At 37.9% G+C, this 21,850-nt stretch overlaps 1 protein-coding gene across 1 annotated transcript in view; it reads right to left on the bottom strand.

The window, feature by feature from the left end:
* Positions 1-21,850, bottom strand: part of Nadsyn (NAD synthetase) — a 370,732-nt gene that overhangs the window by 263,380 nt on the left and 85,502 nt on the right. Inside the window, exon 6 of the mRNA XM_090382985.1 lies at positions 5,908-6,049. Coding sequence (XP_090239111.1) covers positions 5,908-6,049 — 142 coding nt within the window. The remainder of the gene's footprint in view (positions 1-5,907; positions 6,050-21,850) is intronic.

The following is a 21,850-nucleotide window of genomic DNA, read 5'->3' as shown; positions in this document are numbered from 1 at the left end:
CTCCCATCTCCGCGTATGTTCTCTGTATCGGACAAGCCAGAGATTTAAAAGTGTGTGGGATATGTACTGTGTAGTTTGTTGTGCCCATTGTTCAACCGGCCTGTTAGCCGCCGGGCCCCTAGTGAGACCCGACGTTACCAATACCCACCACAGGGAGGCCGGCCGGGTGTTACCAATATTTGTACTCTGGCTGGTCTTGCCACTTACTTTCCTGGGATTTCAGTGGCTAGGACCAATAAAAAAAAAAAATAAAAATAAAATAATTATAATAAATAAATAAATCGAGGTTGATATTAGTGATACTTAGCAAGTTAGTATTAATAGTATGCGACGTGGGGCTGTGCGGTGAAAGTGAGTTTTAAAAACCAAATAGGTTCGGGCAAGAATTTTGATGTTCTCTTTTGATTTTGAAATGTAGGGCTAAACGCTGTGCAAGACAAAAGTTTGGGGGAAGGATGAAGACTGGGGGGAAGAAGTTGGAAATAAGGGGCCGACAGAGTAGATAGCCCCTGCAGGTAGTGAGGCATGCCCGTGCCCCACCAGAGTGAGAAAATTGGGGAGGCAAGGAGAGGCAAGCCTCTCCTCCCCAGGAGTTTGGAAAGAAAGATCTGTTCAAGAGAGTGCGGATTTGGGTTGCCAATAGGCTGTTCCGGCGGGAGAATGCCACCGTATGTCGTCTCCATCAGTTTGCAGGCCCTAAAAAGCTGGCCGTTGAGTCTCATCTAGGTGGGACACTAATAGGGGGTTAAATCTGGGATGTCATCCTTCCAGACTGCATGTGGTCTGGGTCCTATTTTCTGGTCATTATCTTGGGGTCATAATCAAGTCTACTGGCTGTCATTATGGGGTTTTATCCCTTCCGTGATGTTTGATAGTCCTCACACTACCTTTTGTCATTATGTAGTGGGTCTATGCTGCAAGGTCTGGGGGCAGTGTCCCTTTGTTCTGATGTCACGACTATTTAAAGGTGTTTTTTTTTTTTTTTTTGCTTCCATTGGCGGTAATCATGACTCTTGTGGTTAGACAATATATTGTCGCTTGTCTTTTCCCAGTTCATTTTGTACTCAGTCCAAGGTCTGTATAGTCGGCTCCTCTGTGTCATCTCGCTGCTATTTGCAGGTTTGTTTTGTCTCATTCCTTTAAGGTCTTCTGTATATGGCGGTTAGTGTTTGGTGCCTGATAAATAATCCCTGGGCAAAATCAGTTAAAGCTAAATATTCCTCTTGTGTATCTAGTACATGTGACTCAAGATCCCTCGGTAGATAGTGAACTCTAGTTATTAGTCTGCATCTAAGGTCTTCGTATTGGGCACACTCAAACATAATGTGCACCCAGCTTTCTTGTTCCCCGCAAGTACAACACGGATCCTCCACTATTCCCAATGCTGTAAACTTTGCATTGAAAGCCCCGTGACCAGTAAGGAGGTAGGTCGTGTAAAGTCCGGGTTGCAGCCAGGTTGGAAAAATGGGGTAAACTCTGTCTACGTCCGGGATGAACTTTTTGGTGATATTCCTTTTTGTTGTGTTTGTCCAGCGGTATTGCCAGGTTTCTTTTAGGTATTTCTGCAGCCTGTTCTTTTCAGCCTTGTGGGTTGCACTGTTATCCACTGTGTAGTGGGTGCAAGGCATTCCTTTGTTTATATAATAGGCTATTCCAGTACGTATGATGTCCAGGTCAAGGGGAAGGGCTCCGGCCAAGACTAGTGGTGCTGCAGGCTCTGGTAATGGTTAACAGGATAGTTCTATGGATTGAGTCAATTATGCGTCTATTTACGGCAGTTGATGCCTTGTGATACCAAACCGCAGAGGTGTATGTTATAGCTGGTAGGAATGTCGTTTTATAATATAAGGAGAGTACGCGACGTTTAAGTCCCCAGTCACGACGGACCACACGTGCTAACAGTGCAGAGTACTTCCTTATCTTTGTTCTTAGATGTGTGAGATGCTGCTTGAAGGAAAGATTACAATCTAATATCACCCCCAGGTACTTAAGCTGGCTTTGGAGTTTCATTGTGGTGTTGTTCACCTTTATTTGAGGCAGCCTGTGCAGGTCAAGGGTGCCTTTCAGTAAGATTGAGGATGTCTTAGTTGGTGAGATTTTTAGGCAGTGTAAAGTGGTCCAGTCCTGTAGTATCTTGATGGCATGGTTTGCTTTTACCTCAATTGGGTTCTACTGTTGGCAGCAATTTTCAAGATTAAGTCATCGGCAAAAGCTTGGGTTTGGACGTCACCAAGGTCCATGGCCAGGAACTCATCCAAGACAATGTTCCACAACAGCGGCCCCAGGACAGAACCCTGGGGGCAACCCCTGCAGACACGGCGGTTTACCCTACCATAGGGTGCCATGACACTAATACTCCTGTCGGTAAGGTAAGACTTGATAGTGAGATACAAATTGCAGGGAAGGTTGGCCCGCCTTAGCCTTGCCAGGACACTTGGCCACCAAATGGTGTCGAAAGCCCGGCAAAATCTATGGAGATGATTAGGTAGTATTTACTGTTGGAACTGGCCACACCGTACAGCAGATGTCTAAGTGCCTCTACTGTCGAAGACTCGGGCTTAAAGCCGAACTGGGTAGACATGTGCAGTTCAGCACTCTTGTAATGTGTGTCAATTCGGGCATATAGCATTCTCTCAAATAGTTTGCTGATCACTGGTAGCAAAGCTATCGGTCTGTAGGTGGTTGGCTGTTGTGGAGGCTTCGTGGGTGTTTTTGGGATCAGCTTCAGTCCCGCAGTCTTCCAGTTTCTTGGGAAGATGCCTTGATGCAAACAGTTATTAAACAGATTTAGGAGGAGTTTGGGGGTCAGATCCGTTACTTTTTTGATAATTTCCGGTTCGAGATAATCGAGGCCTGGGCACTTATTATTTCTTACGTGATTTGCCGCGGATTTGATGTCATCTAGCGTGAGAACCACTTTTATGTATTGGCGATACATTGGCACTTCTTCAATCCAAAGGAATCTCCCTTGAGGCCAAAGATGCCCTCGCAATTAACCTTAATCATTCAATACACTCCCTTGCACTCTCCTTCAAAACTACAAGGTATATGTCATCAACTCCAGGAGCCTTACTTGCCTTTATGCTCAAAAGTTTTTCTAATAAACAATCATCTGTAATTACAACATCACTAATTTTATATGGCCCAGCCTCACTTGCACACCTCTTCTCAACATGAAGGGTCTTTCGTCAGGAAAGACCGATGCAAAGTACCTATTCAATTCATCCGCAACATCAGCTGGGTTATCTAAGACTTTCCCACAACTAGTGCATAAGGGTCTGATCTGATTAGCTTTCTTCTTTGTTGTATTCACATACATGAAAAATTCCTTGTCCCCATTCTTTGCCCTCTTAGCCAATGCTTTCTTATATGCAGCCTTGGCCTCCCTCACCTTAGTTGTGGTACTATTACAGATCAACTTGTACCAGTTGTAGGCTTCAGTACTTTTCATTGCTCTGTAACTATCCCATACTATCTTTTTCTGCTCTATTCGACCAGCCAGCCTCAGCAGTCACCCATTTCGGTATTCTCCTCCAGCAAATATTTTCTTAATGGTATGTATGTGTTCATGGCATCTGTGATTTTTGCTTTAAAAATATTTCATAATTCAAATGTATTCACCATCCCTCAGTGATCAGCCCAGTTAACAGATGTCATATAGTGCCTTAAACTGTCAAAGTACCCTCTTCTGAAGTTAAAACCCATGTCTTTACCTTTAACTACTGCAATATCTTTCTTCATCTTCCAACTGACGATTGCATGATCACTTCCTGACAATGGTTCCTGTACTTTAAGCTCTGTAATGTCATCTGATTCGTTAATGATGAGGTCAAGAATATTCTCACTCCTAGTACTTTCTCTAACATGCTGGTACAAATCATAAACATCTAGTTTATTTTAAAAAATTTTTCCCACTGTGAGTTTCCCTCCCACTTATTCCAATTAATCTGGGGCAGATTACATCATCCATAATAAAATATTCACACTTGCTTGCCCATTACATCTGCATGTAAAGACTTGTCATATTCTCACAAGCTTCTGGTCTGTAGATTACTCTCACTCTGTTACTTTGCTTCCAATTAACTCACCTCACACAGATTCTATGCTCGCAGACGTAAATTCAGACTCAGCAAAAGCTCTTTTCATGCAAAGACTGATTTTAATAAGAAGCAGGACTCCTCCACCCCTTCTATTTTTTTATAGCATAGTGGAACTTGTCATCACCAATTTCCAGTTGGCACCACATTTCTGTTAGCTCTATTATATCAGCATTAGTTTTTCTGACCGGGAGTTCAAATTCAGTCATTTTACTGAAACTCTCCTGACATTACTGTAGACACAACTGAGACTAAGTAATCTTTTGTAGTTTACTAGTCTAACACACCTTTGAAGTTATTTAAGTTTCTATCTCAATCTTTATCTTATGCCTCATTTGAAATATTGCTACCCTCAGAACATCTTATCAACATCGGCTGTATTGGCAACAAACAAGAATTCATGAAGTGAATGCAAGCATTACTTTGACCCATATCATCTGATAAACACAGATCTAAATTACTATGCACTCTCCCCTAACTAGCAGTTTCCTTGAACCATTAGGGTATCCTCAATGATAATGGCAAAAATCCTTGCACCACCCTTGTTCAAATGAATACCATCTCTACGAAGTACATTCCTTCTACCTACAAATGCAGGCCAAACTGGTAAAAAATTTTGCCCCTAGAGAGATTCTCTCGAGTTAATCCCCAAGGCTTTCAGCATATAATCTCTCCTGTTGTGTCTCGGTAGAACTGCAGACACATATGCATTCTGACCTGACTTGTAGCATTTTTTCAGCATAGTTCTATATTTTCCCAACAGAGGGTCAGGTCATGTACATTTAAAATCATTAGTCCCCACACAAATAATAATTCTCTTTTTACCTCCCTTAAAATCTGACAATCTGTTGGTAACATCATCAATTGTTGCTCCTGGTAAACACACTCTGGTTATGGACCACCTTTCTTCATTACAAAAAAATCTTACCTGTTTCCCTGACAACAGAGTCTCCTAAAACAGAACAGTCTGCACTTGATTATTATTTTCTGGGACCCGAATTGGGGGGGGGGCATCACTTGGCAGATCAGGAGATACTTGAGTCCCTGATGAGCTTCCAGTTACCTTTGTTTTTAGGAAAAGCACTCATTTCTTCACTGACTCAAATCCTTCTCGTAACAGACCAAGTTGTAATTTGAGATCGGTACACTCCTTACATCGGTTGCAAAGAATTGCCAGACGAGCTAGGTCTGTCTACTAGACTATCCTTAGAATACATGCCACAGGCTATACAAACAATGAAGTTGCAACTCGCACCAGAAATGCCCACAGGCATTACCATTTGAGTCCCAATTTACCTGTACTTGTATTGTAAGTAGATCTTGTAGTAACCACAATTTAAGTAAAATTTGAACTTTGCAAAGATTAAAAATTTTAATTTACAATATATTATAGAATTTATGTTAACAAAATGCCACAGAAATTAAACTGCTGACAAAACAAATCACCAATATCAAGTGGATTCCCATGTGGATGGTAATCCACTTGATATTGGGAATCCAATTTCATGTGGATTCCCAATCATTCAGTACAGGTACACAGTACTACAGGTTCCTGTACCTTTTCATGTTTGGATTTACTACATATATTTTTTAAAAAATGTAGAAACAGTGAATACTGTGAATGACAAATGGTCCATATGTCTGTCCACAGCATTATTAATCATTATTTATACATATGAAAAAAAAAAAAAAAAAAAAAATTGCAAACATAATAGATTCATGGGAGAAAAAAATTAAAACCTTAACTGTCATATTAGAAGTCATCAATTGTTTTGACATATGTTAAAATAAATTTAAATTGTAGATATACCTGGGATGTAATCTCCTTAATAAAGGAAGGAAGAATAAACTCTTCTAAATGACGCTGTTTTTTCCATGCTGTAAACCATCTGGTTTCTCGATAATTGTCATCATCACATAATATCATCTTAGGACGAATAAGCAGCAGTTTTCTGAAAGTAATTATCATTAAAGAAATAATAATTATTAAATCCAGTTTGCAATTTGGATAGCAGTATTATATGAGCAGCAAATAACTATTATTCTACAGAACTTCATAAATCCAGCAACACCGTAACCTTTGCTTTAGTTATGAAAATTGCAGAATTTTCAAGCTAAATGGCATATGGTTCTGCTGGTAATAATGTGCACAGAATTTATGTGCATCAGTAAATACAGGCAGTTCCTGCTTTACAAGTTCTTTTTTTCAAGTATCAACAAAATCAAAAATATGAACATTAATTGCAATAACTAAATGCTAAACATTCACAAAAGCGGCATTTCAAACCACATGCATAGCTATACAATACAGTACTACTGGGTGTGCATGCATTGGTTTGTTCAGACAGAGATAATGAGGGAGGTCCAACTTTTAAAGAATTTTGGAAAGAATTCCATATTTCAGATGCAATCAAAATAACAAAACGAGAGGACAAAATTACAGAGAAGAATATGAAGTGTGTTTGGTAACTAGAACTCTGTTATCAGTTTATTGATAACTTTGAAGGATTTCAAGAACCAGCAGAGATCGTACAAAATGAAACAGAAGTGGCAGTAAATGTTGCTAACCAATTACAGCTTGAGATTTCTACAACTGACGTCACTAATCAGCATAAAGTACATAATGGAGAGCTCACAAATGAAGACTTCTTTGAAATAGCAAACTGTGAAGAAGCTGAGGAAGAAGGTTCAACAGCTGAAACTCCCATTCTTTCCTTCACTCTCAAGGGGCTTGTCGCAGCTTTTCAACTTGATATCGATGGTTCCACTGTTGATGATCCTGCTCAGATAGCAAACAAACTGAATGAGTATTTTGCATCTACATTCACACATGAGGAGTTATTAAGGTTTGAAAATGGCAGAAGGTTATCAAATTGTAGCAGGGTGCTTAATGATTTTGTAATAACTGAGGAAAAAGTGGAGGAGAAATTGTTGAAGTTAAACATAAGAAAGGCACCTGGGGTGGATGGGATCCATCCAGTTATATTAAAGGAGGTGGCAAAGCAACAAAGCAAATCCTTAGCCATAATTATGAGAGCATCTTTGGACTCAGGGGAGGTCCCCACGGACTGGAGATGTGCAAATGTATCCCCAATTCACAAAGGGGGATCGAAGGGTGACACAAGTAATTACAGACCAGTTAGTTTAACTTCTGTTCCGGGTAAAATAATGGAGTTACTGGTTAAAGATGCATTGCAGGATCATCTAGACAAGACTGCAGCAATAATTCAGACACAGCATGGATTTGTTAAGGGAAAGTCTTGTTAGATGTCTTGTCTGACAAATTTGATAGGATATTATAATGTGGTTACAAAGGAACTGGATGCAAAAAATAATTTTGATATCATATATTTGAATTTCAGGAAAGCTTTTGACACTGTTGCGCATGGAAGACTATTGTACAAATTAGAGCAGAATGGTATTAAAGGTAAGTTGCTACAATGGATAAAAGGATGGTTGAGTGGGAGAAGAAGAGGGTGGTAATTAATGGGTGCTGCTTTTCGTGGACTGTTATTAGTGCAGTCCCACAGGGTTCGGTGTTGGGTCCTCTGTTGTTTTGTATATTTATCAATGATATTGATGAAGGTATATCAGGCTTAGTGTCGAAGTTTGCAGATGATACAAAGGTTGGCAAAATGAAAAAGACCTGGGAGTAATTGTGCAGTCAGATATGAAGTTTTCTGAGCAATGCAGACAGGCTGCCAGGGCAGGTCATGGGGTTTTGTCAATGATATATAGGAATTTTGTTAGCAGGGAAAAGGAGGTGATTGTCCCTCTGTATAAGGCAATGGTCAGGCCACGCCTTGAGTACTGCGTACAGGTCTGGAGGCCTCATTTTATGAAGGATGTAGATTTACTTGAGCGTGTACAGAGAAGGGCAACAAGATTGGTGAGGGGAATGAAGGGATCCTCTTACCAAGAGAGGGGCTTAAGTTCTGCAAATTGCAGTGGCTGGAGACTAGGCACCTGAGCGGTGATCTGATTGAGGTATATAAGGCCTTGAATGGGTTGAGCACGATGAATTCTGATGGGATCCTTCCACTTGTTCAGATTACGAACCTAAGGGGGCATAAATTCAAATTAAGAAAAGACCGACGTAGAATAGATGTGCGGAAATTTGCCTTTTGCCAGCAGGTGGTTAATTGCTGGAACAAACTTCCATCTGTCGTTGTGGAAATAAATTTAAGGAGGAATTGGACAGGCATTTAGAGGGAATGGTGTGATTTTTTTTTTTTTTTTTTGGCTGATGCTGCATAAGCTCATACACTTGCTTTGTTGCATCACATACTACTACTACTACTAACACGGAAAAAGCAATTGAGATTTGAGCCAAAAGATTCAGATTGAACGCACTAGAAAAGGTTGTGCTCCAATTTTAAAAAATGGTTATACATATTATTGTGAAATTTATAAAGAAAAGAAAGGACTATCTTGGAAAAAAACGACTCGTGAAGCATTTCTGAAGAAGAAGATGACTCCTTGTACTTCCAACAAATCAAATGCCGAGTCAACAATGAGCGATGAATCATCAACAAGTGTGCATTTAGTCAATGATGATGAAGAATAAACATCCTTTAACATTTGTATGGCATAAATAATTTCTTTATTATTATAATTTGCTTGATTTTAAAGGCTATATTTTCATTTATTTGAATAAATAAATCATTGTTTAAGCATAAACTATTGTTTTGTTGACCTCTACTTAACATTACTATGGTAAAATTTCATCGTTGAGAATGTAACTCTTGTTTTTAACATTACATCTATGGGGAAAAATTCCCGCTTTACGAGCGTGCGCTAGGAACAAATTAACTTGCAAAGTCGGGAACTACCTGTATTCTGATTTCCAATAATTCTGGATTTATTAGATTTTACTGCATTACATACACTAAAACCCCAATGCACAGAACCTCTTTATACCATGGCTACAAAAATCTTGCCCCCCAAGGCAGATATAAAAAATACCATTCACAAAACCAGTAATTTCACACTCAAAACCGAAAGAAGTTCTCTATCTCTGGGAGGAAAACAAACTTTATTCTCTTCTACATAATATTCAGTTACAGAGTAAATTTTTATAATAAACAGGGTTTATCAGAGACTAATTGCAATCCAGATTGTAATTAGTTAGATTCACAATCACAGTTCTGGCAAGGAACCTTCAAGAGCATCATACCAAACCTCTCCACTCCTTGAAATTTCACATAGGGGTAGATACTGTAAACAGAAGATAAAATGCAAAAAATTAGCAGCTGATATAAACTGCAAGACAAAAAAATTTTAATTTCAGTGAAAAGACTATATACTTTGTCTTTGATTCAGCCTTTGTACTTTTTATTTGATAACCCCAGGGGCTCACATCTGGTGAGTATGGGCTTGGCAAACCCAGGGTCCTGAGCAGGATATCATCATCCTTCTCTTTCTTGGTGATCTCTCTCTCTCTCTCTCTCTCAAGATAGCTCGTAACTCGGGAAATTTATTTGGCTGGTGCAGCATAAGTCTCAGGCTTCCTTGTATCATATGGCTAATAATAATAACTCTGTATGCTTTTCCTTCTGTGATAAAACAATCATGCACAAAATCAAAGCAAGCAATAAGCAACTGTCAGCTCACTTGTACTTGTATCAGCAGAAATTTTTGATAAATTATCTTTTCAGTAAAATTTTGGAAAATATTGTCTTACAGTTTTGTATTGGCTGATAATTTTTTGCATATTATCTACTTTTAATAATGTATATAAATTCAGAATGGGGGGGGGGGGAATGATTCAACACACTACTGATGAAAGTTTCCTTAGGAAAGGAAACCTTCCCAAGGTTTCCCCATGGTTTTGAGACTGCATTTTTGTTTTTTGTGAACTTTGTAAAGGAGTAAAACAAATTTATTACATTTAACAGCTTTCTATGTAGGACTGGTAAAAATGCTGAAATGTAAATATAAATGTAAATATCAGAGGGGGTTTCTGAGTAGGACATTCCCTTCTGGGATGAAATGTAAAGTTAGAATGCTTGTTTATCTACAACATTTTCACAGTAATTCCCACTTCCTCCACTAGAAAAAGTCTGAATTCAAATCCCAGATTGTCCTTCATTCCACAGACTAATATCAGCATCCAGTACTGCAGTTCTATTTAGAACACAAATTTTTATTACTCATCTTTCACTAGATCATATGCTAAAAAATAGATAATCAGCATTAGCATTACTAGAGGCATATGATGCAAGAAAGCAAGCTTATACAGCATCAGCCAAAAAAAAAAAAAACCCTTCTCATTTCACCCATCCATTCACTCCAAACGTTTGTCTAGTTCTGCCTTGAATTTATTTAATCTGTCAACTTCTACAACAACAGATGGAAGTTTGTTCCAGCAATCAAACCACAAGCTGGTTAAAGGAAAATTTCTGCACATCTATTCTACAACAGTCTTTCCTTAATTTGAATTTACGTCCCCTCAGGTGATTAAACTGGGCAAGAGGAAGAATGCTGTCATCATTGAGCTTGCTCAAATCATTCAAGGCCTTAAACACATCAATCACATCACCTCACAGATGCGTAGTCACCAGACACTGTAATTTGCAAATCTTAGGCCTTTCTTCGTAAGAGCAACCCTTTGTTCCATTCACTAATCTTGCTGCCCTCCTCTGTACTTGTTCCAGCAGCTCTACATCCTTCCTAAAATGAGGCCTCCAGACCTGTATACAGTACTCAAGGTGTGGCCTGACCATTGCCTTATATAAGGGGATAATCACTTCCTTATCCCTGCTAGAAAAATTCCTGTATATTATTGACAAAACATCATGAGCTACTCTTGCAGACTATCTGCACTGCTCAGAAAACTTCATATCTGACTACACAATTACCCCCAGGTCCTTTTCATTCTCTACCACTCTGAGTGTAGTACCACACAGTTGATATATTACTCTGGGGTTACCGCTACCCTTATATGAGGTACTTTACATTTGTCAATGTAAAACTTCAGTTGCCACCTCTCAACCCATCTGCTCAACATTTCTAGATCCTGTTGCAGTACTGTACTGTACTGTCATTATTGTCAGTAAAAACCCTGCCAACCTTCATATCATCTGCAAACTTAGATATTAAGCCTGATATACCTTCATGAATATCATTAATAAATACAGAAAACAACAATGGACCCAACACTGAACCCTGGGGGACACTGCTCTTCATGGGCTAATAACATTAGACCAAGAAGAGCAGTCTTTCATTTGCAACAGTATCAAAAGCTTTCCCAAGATCCAAGTATAGGATATCAAAATTATTTTTTGCATCCAGTTCCTTTGTGAACACATCATAGTATCCAATCAAATTGGTCAGACAAGACTTTCCCTTAATAAACACATGCTGTGTCTGAACTATAACTGAAGTGTTGTCGAGATGATCCTGCAGTATTTATTTAACCATTGCATTCATTAATTTCCCCGGAACAGAAGTTAAACTAACAGGTCTGTAATTACTTGTGTCGCCCTTTGATCCTCCTTTGTGAATTGGAGTCACATTTTCACATCTCCAGTAAATGGGTACCTCCCCTGAGTCCAAGGAAGCTCTAATAATATGGTTAAGGGTTTGCTTACTTCCTTTGCTGCCTCCGTTAACATAACTGGAGAGATCCCATCCACCCCAGGTGCCTTTTTTATGTTTATCTTCAACAATCTGCTCTCAATTATTATAAAATCACTTAATGCACTACCACAGTTTATTATACCTCTGGTATTACCCTTCCTGAATAACTCTTCATGTGTAAATGTAGATTATAAATCAACAGGGATTACCTTTATTTTAGATATAGGAAGCTTCTTTTCCAACTCTCCTAGTGCAAGCTTTTCCAAGCTTCCTATATCTAAAATAAAGGTAATCCCTGTTGATTTATAATATAATAGAATATAGGAATTATTGAGCATTTAATAGCTCTCAATTATCAAATTTAGTAAATGTAGATGCAAAATACTCATTCAGTTTGTTAGCTATGTGAGCAGGATCATCAACAGTTGAATCATCGATATCAAGTAGACCAACCTGTTTCCCTTCCGTCTAGAGTTTACATAAGTAAAGAAAAACAGCAACGAAATCTTTGCTGTTTTTCTTAGCGAGAGATTTCTCATAATCTGTCTTTGCCTGCCTAACCTCCTTTTTGACTTGATTACAGACCAGCTTATATCTTCCATAGGTTTCTGTGTCACCTGTTAATTTATATGTATCCCATGCATTTTTCTTCTCTGCCACATGTCTTATTAGTTCATCAGATAACCATTTAGGCCTAACCTTGAACAATATTTCCTAGTTGGTATGAAAAGCTAGTAGCTTCCAAGATTAATTCTTTGAATGCTTCCCATTTAGAATTTGCTGTTAGTAACATCATCAGTTGATCCCACTGTATAGACTTTAAAAACTGTCTCAGACCTCCAAAGTCACCTTTACAAAAGCAAAACCCTTCGCTTTACCCCTGATGCTAGTTACCGCTTTGAGTAAATCCCACATCAGCACACTGTGGTCACTGCCATCTAGTGGTTCCTTTATCTGCAGATTCTTAATGTATAAAGAATCACTACTGATAATCAGACGAGAGTATTACTCCCTATGGTTGCCTCCCAAATATACGGCTGTAGAAAACAATCATCCAATAAATCCACAAAAGCCTTGCTAGTGTGTGACTGACCAACCCATAAGTTCCAGTCAATATCTGGGAAATTAAAATCCCCCATTATAAGACAATCTGATTTACTGGCCCACTCTCTCTGTACAGCTATTTTATACTCATCAGAGTCATTAGGGCTATAGCACCCTCCTACTCTCAATTTTGCCTTCCCAGTGCTTATGTCACACCAAACTGACTCAACACTGCACTATCTACCCATGTCAACTGGATGCACTTCCTTAGATTTTGTGTTTCTTAATTAATAGCATAACCCCTCGTCCATTGCCATGCTGTCTATCCTTCCTGTACACATTTTACGCCCCAACCAATTCTGCATTCCTTTTAAATGTGACACCACGTCTCTGATATCCCAACAATATCTGCCTTTGATGTTTTGATGAGCACCTCATATTCACCAAATTTATTTACTACACTCCTAGCATTTGTGTACACACAAGTATACATGCACCTGTTCTTATTCTTAGCTACCTTAACACAGCCAATGTATTTAATTTTTCCGCAATGACTCCCAGAAGTCTCTGAAATCCCAGGCACCTTGTTTTCCAGGCTGCTGCTCATTCCAATAGAAGTAGTGCAAGAATGATTTTTCACCAATGCCAGTGGCTACTATTAATCTATTAGTCCGTGTGTCCCCCAAGCTAGTAGTTTCTGACCCACCTAACACTGCCTCGATATCATCAGCAAATATTCTTGCACCCTTTCTATTTCTATCCCATCCCTGTAGAAGCAGTCTCTCCTGTTAACAAGCACAGACCAGGCTGAGAAAAATTCTACCCCATGAACATTGCACAATCTCTCTCAGGGCCGAATTGATTGACAAGGCTCTCATCATATACTCCCTCCTATCATGTCTGGGCAGAAATGTAGATACCTTCAAATTCAACCCTAAGCCGCAGCTTTTTTCCGACATTGACCTGTACTTGTTAAATAATTCTGCCATTCTCCTACTCTTAATATCATTGGTGCCAACGTGTACGACAATATCACCTTTTTTTACCCTTAAAAGATGATATCTGGTCTACAATGTCATCAACCTTTGTCCTTGGCAGAGATACCCTGGTCCTGTTCCACCTATCCTTTTTACACAATATATTTCCCGTTTCCCTGATAATAGAGTCATCAACAACAACTAGTTCCTGTGGGACCAGCACATTCTGCCTTGGAGATTACCACTGTGCTGCCTGATGTTCAAGTGCAAGCTGTGGTGTTGATGTGGGCAGCTGAGAGCTTGATGGGCCCCCTCAATTTAATTGATGGTGCTTTCTGAAATCCCTTTCAAAAGTAAGGAATATAGAGATGGGTAAAGTAGTTAACATTTGTAATGCAGTTTTAATTTCAAATAAAGCATAGAAATATATTCCCCATGCCATTACAAAAATCCTCCCCTTCCCCAATAGTTATTTGCAACATTTACGTAATAACACACTCTAGTAAAATAGTTGCTGTCCAACCTTTTTGCTGGCTTTTAGGAAGTTGGTGGGAGCCAACTTTTTTTTTTAATAAAAAAAAAAGGTATTGTGAACATATTACTTTATAACAAATTATAAAGTAATGCTACAAAAATTCTGGGAAAAAAATACAAATGTTCAAAAAAAGAATTATCTATAAAAATTGTTCAAAATAGACCCCATGTTGTGATTGATCTTGAGACACATTCTTTTGGATGTTTTGGAATTCATCTTCATTTTTACTATGGAATAAAAGTTAGCTGAATCAAATCTGGTGAATTTAAGGAGGGGGAAATCTTGATAACCTTCTTTTCCTGGAGTAAACCTTTGAACAATTAATTTCTTGTTTTCATAAAAGGCTGCTCTGGCCAGTCAAATTCTTTGTAAGGATCATTCCATCCCTTATAAATATGACAGTCAGGTTTTTTTAAGTAATTTGACTTTTATTATTTTCAGTAATAGAACTAATAATAAATCATTATTTTTGTAGCACAATACAAGTAAGAGGAAAGAGGGGAAATTTAAATGCTAAAAACAATTCTGGGATGGAATTGTCAAAAATACAATTCTGAAGAATGGTTAATTTCTGGCATTTACATCTTACTCAAAACAAAATTTCTCAGAAAAGGTGGTTGTTGCTGGTTCACATGCATCACTGATCTTATTGATGGAGCTGTGCCACTCATGAGCAATGTGTTGGACAGCCCCTGCCATTGATGAAACCTACATGTTGGAAATATATTTTCCAATAGAAACAAATGTAATAAGGCTGGATTACATTTTGGATTACATTGTTACACTTTTCTTTAATTTTATTTTTTTCACAGATATATTTCTTCACATTAAGAATGGGCATGAGCAAACTTTAGAGACACTAATTATAATAATGGAGATCTAACACTAATTGTGACCAGTAACAACTTGCAAGCTTTGTATCATTTAATGTCCACTTTATGTTAAGTCATTTGCAATTTTTGCTATTTATTTTGAATAGCATGTGATTTCATAGTCTAAGAAAGGATGTCAAATGCTGTTTATTTACAAAATTTTAGTTTGTAATTGAATTTATCACAATTCATGAATGTGGTAACTAGTTTCCCCTTTCCTCCCTAATAACATTAGTCCAAAAAAAGGAGTGCCCACTGATAAGCACTCTGTCTTTTCCCACTCAACTATCCCTTTATCCAACTTTCAACAACTTTGCTGAAAGTTGGATGTCAAGGGTAGGTCAATGGCATACACTTCAACAATCACTTCTCCATATCTTCCTACTCTCAGCCTTCCTCTTCCCCTCCCCATATCCAATGTCCCCTTTCATCTTATCTATTAGTTTTCCCACATACTCCCACTTCTTTCTCTCCATCACATTCTTCATCAATTCCTCACCTCACAATACATGTCCAATCCAATTTCTCTTCAGTCTTCTGACTATCTTGCCCACTTTTCTCAAAACCTCCCCATTTCTCACTTTATTAAGCCATCTTATCCTTTCTATTGTCCTCCTCAAGCCATACATCTCAAAACTTTCCTATCATCTAATATCTTCCATTCTCAATGTCCATTTCCCTGCTCCACAGAGGAGCACACTCCACTCAAGACATAGCAGCCTTTCTTTAAAAACCAATTACTAATCTCCCACACAGTTTTTTTTTTTTTTTTGCTTCTCAAAAGCTTTCGTTTATCCATTACCATTCATACCCTTTCAAAAATAAGGAATATAGAGCTGAGGGCTCTATATTCTCAGGACGCTTTGCTTTTCCACCAATAAAACTTCATAAAAACTGTACTCACTATTTTATTCTTGTTCCTCCTATTTAAATACCCTTTGTCTTCTCAGTATTCATTTTCAACCAAACCTATCACTCATTCCTTTAGCCTACTGATCACTTACTGCAATTCTTCCTCAGAATCGGTCACCAATGCCATATCATTCACAAACCTAAACTCTTAATAACCTTTCCCCCATCACAATCCCATACACTTCTCATTAATACTTATTTTTTTCATCAAATGTTCCCTTAATCATTTCCTCCACACATATTTCAATTAAAGTTAGAAATAGATAACATCTGTCTCATACTTCTTCCCATCTCTATAGCTTTAGTGTCATCTTGTCCTATCTATTTCTTTTGGTCATCAAGGTAATCTATTAATCAATCTTCTGTCTTTCCAACTTATTCCAATCCTTTCATATATCAGTAGTTTAACCCAATCCAAATGATCAAAAGTGTTTTCCAAATCTATAAAATATATACATACATCTTAGTTCCCTTCCAGTATCTTTCAACAATTTTACACCTATTGCATCCCTTGTTCCCTCCAACTCTTGAAACCACACTCTACTCTCACATTTTCCTCCATTTAATACTCTTAACATTATCTCTGCTGCATGCAATGCCAGACTTACACTTCTAAAATATTTATACAATTGAATTTTCATTCACTGTAATCTTAAAATTTTTGCTATTCTCTTGCTCATACCTATTTAATTCTATCACTTCCTATAAACCCACTTTTCACAGAAAGAAATTAAGGAAAATAAGGCCTGCTGCATTATTTCCCTTCATTTCTTTCTGTGCTAACCCTATGCTATCTTGGTCCATTATTTTTGCATTTCAAAATCATCCTCTTCCAGTCATTCATTCATATGACCCATACAACTTCCATGTATACTCCTCCCATCTTCTCTCTTCTGGTTTTCTTAGCAACTCCCTTTTTTCCCACTATAACACCAAAAACCTGTTCTCTTTTCTTCCATGTTCATATTTCTTACTTTTTCATACATTAAACTGTATCTTCCTAACCTTTCCAATAACTTTAATTCTTTACAATACCCTTTCCACCATTTCTCACTTGCTTTATCTGTTACCCATCAAAGCCTTTATACCTCTCCTACCATCTTCAGTATCAGTATTTTTCCAATTTCTTCTTTTCTCCAATTATCTTATCTTATCATATCTGCTGCCATTTTGATTTCTCAGCAATTTTATTTATATTTTTCCTGAACTTGTCCATTTATCATTAATATTTTCATTATCTATCTGATTACTCCCATTCAAAAGAATCTTTTTTCTTAATTTATCTTCCATAATATCCTTCCTTTCTGTTCTTACTCTCTCTCTCCATGTTCTTCCATCCTCTGTCTCTCTTTGTCTCTCTAATCCTTTTTACCTTTAATTCCATATCATATCCATTATTTATCACAATATTATGATCAGAATATATGTCTGGCCCTGGTATGCATGTGAGTTCTTCAGTCCATTTCTATATCTGCTCTGAACCAAGATAAAATCCAGCTGAGATCTCCTTCATCCCCAAGTATTTTCCAAGTACAGTAAACCCCCGCTACTCGCGGTATCTGTATTCGCTGTCGCTGATTTAATATAAAATGAAACCTAAAAAAAATGTGAATTTTAAAGCGCTGTGAACATTTTCCGCCATAAAAAACATGGGCGTGGCTAAAATTATCTTTCCCGGTCAAAACAGCGCTCAGTGGGTGGGGGGAGAGGGGTGACAAAATCCCGGCATGGATGTTTCCCGCTAATCCTTGTTCAGCGTGTGTTATGCGCTTGTCACGGAAGGTTCCGTCGTTTGCTTTTAATTTATATGCTTACAAAAGTGATAAATCTAGCATTTTGCAGTGTAAAACAGACTTTTTCGAGCGTGTTAATGGAAGAAAGTGACTTTATTGTGGACAAGTTCTTCCTAACCCGTACAAAAATATGGCTACGAATAACAAGGGAAACGTGAAAAGATCAAAGAAGTTGATGACATTAGCCAATAAAATTGAGTTATTAGATAAAATTTCTAATGGTGAAAGTGTCTCCTCAGTGGCAAAACATTATAAAATCAATGAGTCAACGGCACAATCAATCAAGAAATCAGAAGAAAAAATCTGCCGTAGTGTCCGTGAAAACGCACTAATTTCTTCAAAAATTTGCTCTGTAATTCGTGATGTTAAATTAGAAAAAATGGAAAAAGCTTTAAATCTGTGGATAGAAGACCGAACTCAAAATAAAATTCCGTTAAGTTCACTCATCATTCGTGAAAAGGCAAAACTCCTTTATCAACACTTTAGTGAAACTGTTGATAGCATGGCGGGATAAGTTAAGTTTTTTAGCTAGCAAAGGCGCTGGTTTGAAATTTCTAATAAATATTACATTTAATATTAAACTGTTTCTTATTTTCATTTCAATGCCATATGCTTGCATTTCACTATGTACTGTCTATGTACATTGTCATATTATGAAGGTACATACATATACAAAATTTTAGACTAGTTTTTCTTATATATTTCATACTTTGGAACGAAACCCCCTTTATTACTATGGGAGCCATAACTCAGTATTCGCGGCATTCCTCAGGAATGTAATCCCCGCGAATAGCGGGGGTTTACTGTATATCTTTCACACTGTCTACCCAAGTATTTCTTGTTGTCAAACCAATTATCATCATTCTGTTCACAAAACTCTGCCAGTCTCTTCTCTGGTAGAATTTTTTAATTCTGCCTACCCAAACAATATTTTCTACATAATTTCTCTCCTCTCCTTCTCCAACCGCTGCATTCAATCACCCATAATCACTAAAAACCTGCCTACCTGATCTCTCTCTCTCTCTCTCAATTACATTTTCTACTTGTTCATAAATCTCCTCTTCCTCATGCTCTCTTGTCATTCCTCTTGGTTTCACTTTCATTCTTAGAGCCATCAACCTATCGCTAATATATTCTTCTACATTTTCAGAGGTCCACTTATTCAAAACCACCCTTATGCCATTCTTTCGCTCATTACCTACAAAATATATAACTTTTACCCCATCACTTTTAATAACTTTTACCCTATCACTTTTAAAGTCTCCTTTCTCCTTCCATCTCATCTCACACAACTTCACAATATCTATTTTACCTTATTCCATTTCAAGCTTCTCAACTTTCTCATCCTATTCTGATAAAATTCCAGCTCCCTATTTTTTTCCCTTCTCATCATATCTCCTACACTTTCTCTTCACACCTTGGGGGCTTTCTCTGGTTAACAACCTGGGAGAACCCGTTTCTGTCTTAAAAAGGGGTTCTCCCAGGTTGTTAACCACAGAAAGCCCCCAAGATGTGAGGAGGAAGTATAGGAGATATTTCTTTATTTTCAGATACCCTGGGTTCTGAAAATATGGTCAGAAAGTAAGAACACGGAAGTTAGAAGCACACAAATAAAACGTTTGCTACTCTATTACATCAATAATTATAAAATACTTCTGCTTGATGTTCTTATTTTGGTCAAAATTGTCAATAAATAGTGAATCAGCAAGCACACATACAGTCATAACTTTGACAACAGTATACATAAACTGAACATATGGTGCTGTTTATTACAATAATGTTCACTGTTCTGCTAGATTAAAAAAACTATAATTTATTACTTTTTAACTATATATATATATTGTTCAGATAATAGTTTTATGGGAAGAACATTACAAAACTGCATTCCAAAAACTTTTTTTGTGGACACCGGGACATTATACCCAAAATCAGGACAACCCTGGAAAAATGGGACATCTGGTCACCTAGCTCTAATCATCAGCACAGTAAGAAACAGCACTATAGTTTCTCCACTCTATATTTTATAAAAGGAATGAGCATTTACGTATCAAAGAAGATCCTCTTCATGTTCCAGAAAAGTACTGCAAACACATCATCAACAAAATAATTTCACGCGAGGTGTTTCAAAATTATTGGCAAAAAATACTGGGACATAGTCTAGAGGTCAAAAAAAAAAAAAAAAAAAAAATCATATAAGCAAGTATCCAAAAAAAGGCTTGGAGGTATTACACATGAAAATGGTTGATTTACATCAATCATTTAAAGTTGTGTCCTTATAGGCGCCTCTGTAGCCAGGTGGGTAGGAGCAGCAGTGCGTAGCACACGCTTCTTGATGTAGACCGGGGTTCGAGCCCGTGACCACCAAATACAGAGGATGTGGAAGGTCAGGGAATGACCACCGCATATCCCCAGCCTGGATAAAGGGTGAGGGTTGGCATCAGGAAGGGCATCTGGCCGTAAAAATTGCATGCCAAAAACAATAAAAAAATGCTGACCCCATATATAATGGGAAAAAGCGAGGACAAAAAAAAAAAAAAAAAAAAATTTAAAGTTGTGTCCTTAAGAAAGGAAAGAGATGTGCCAAAACAGTAGTAAATATGAGTAAAATGCTGTTATGGTCTTTGGTCAAAAGAATATGATCTCAGAATGAAGGGATAGTGTTTGCCTGCATCCTTCCTTCCATTCCCATCTTTAGGAGCCAACATATTGTAGCATATCTGTGCTATATAATATAAGTCATTCACTGAGCTCATTGAGAGACAGGGTTTAGTTTCACAGCAATGACTTCATTTTCCAATATAGAATATGCAGACAATGCTTAAAGAAAAGCTTAAAGCAAGATAATTATACAACAAAAACTTTTTTTAATAGTAAGTTGCCATATTGCATCCATCAACAGTCATTTGAGGGAAAGAAGTAAATTTCATAGTGCTGCAAAGTTGTCAGGTAAACCACAACCTTACAATCAAGATATTAAAATTCCTGACAAGGTACGAGATCCACAGACAAGTACCTGAAAAAATTGTGCTGCTCTATGGGTTCCCCAATGACATACCCAGATTAACAGAAAAGGTGGGAGAGAAAATTTGGGAGGGCTAGAATCAGGAAGTCTTGAATCCTCTTGAAAAGCCAAGGACGTCCACATTCATTCAGTAAGTAATTGCTCTCTTACCTATCAGGTTAGCATTAGTAGAGGCATACAATGCAAGAAAGCAAGCTTATGCAGCATTAGCCAAAAAAAACCCTCCCATTTCACCCCTCCATTCATTTATTTAGAAGTTATGGGAAAATTTTATGTTAGCATTAACATAATAGGTGACCTGCATAAGGAAGCAAAAAGGCTCACACTTACTCTGTCACACATCATTCACTGCTGCTGAAACTGGCACCTGGGTGTAGCTGGAATACCAGCTATGCCTGGGCTCCCAAGGGTTAAAAATCATTTCATGATGACTAACTCCCAGAATCGAGCAATTGAGATCATCAGCACCTAATTCTCATATCGTATTGAGCAATTCTGAATAAGACTTATTGACTGACTGCTCTAGTTACTGCATTTGGGGAAGGAGAAGGCTTTCCATCATGGTTTATCAGAAGGAGTAAGTTGAGGAAGCTGAGTGACTTATAAATAGTGCACTATTGCAGAGAAGAGGGGGATTATAACAAGGAAGGAATCACACAGGCACAAACACTTGCAGAAGCAGGGGTCACCAGGGTACCAGCGATGACTTCACTGGGAAGAAGAGATATTCCATCTGAACCCCATACTAAAATGTTTCATTTCTTTCTTCCTACTAACTACTCCAACACTTGTTGAGTAATATCCTGATGTGACTGCACAATACTCCGGGTATAGTCATACCACTGACTGATATAATATATTCTCTTCCTTATGGAGTTATGAAAAAGTGTGATTGTCATTCCGTTGCAACTGGAATACCAGAAATATGTAAACTAAGTAAGAAACACAAATATGGTCTTTTAATGGATGGGAGAAGGAATGTCAGGGGTCACTTGTGCAAACCACAACAGAGTACAT

This window comes from Mastigoproctus giganteus, chromosome 10, assembly GCF_048544385.1.
Source record: "Mastigoproctus giganteus isolate SK-2022 chromosome 10, ASM4854438v1, whole genome shotgun sequence".
Lineage (NCBI taxonomy): Eukaryota > Metazoa > Arthropoda > Arachnida > Uropygi > Thelyphonidae > Mastigoproctus > Mastigoproctus giganteus.
This window is presented reverse-complemented; position numbering and strand designations above follow the sequence as displayed.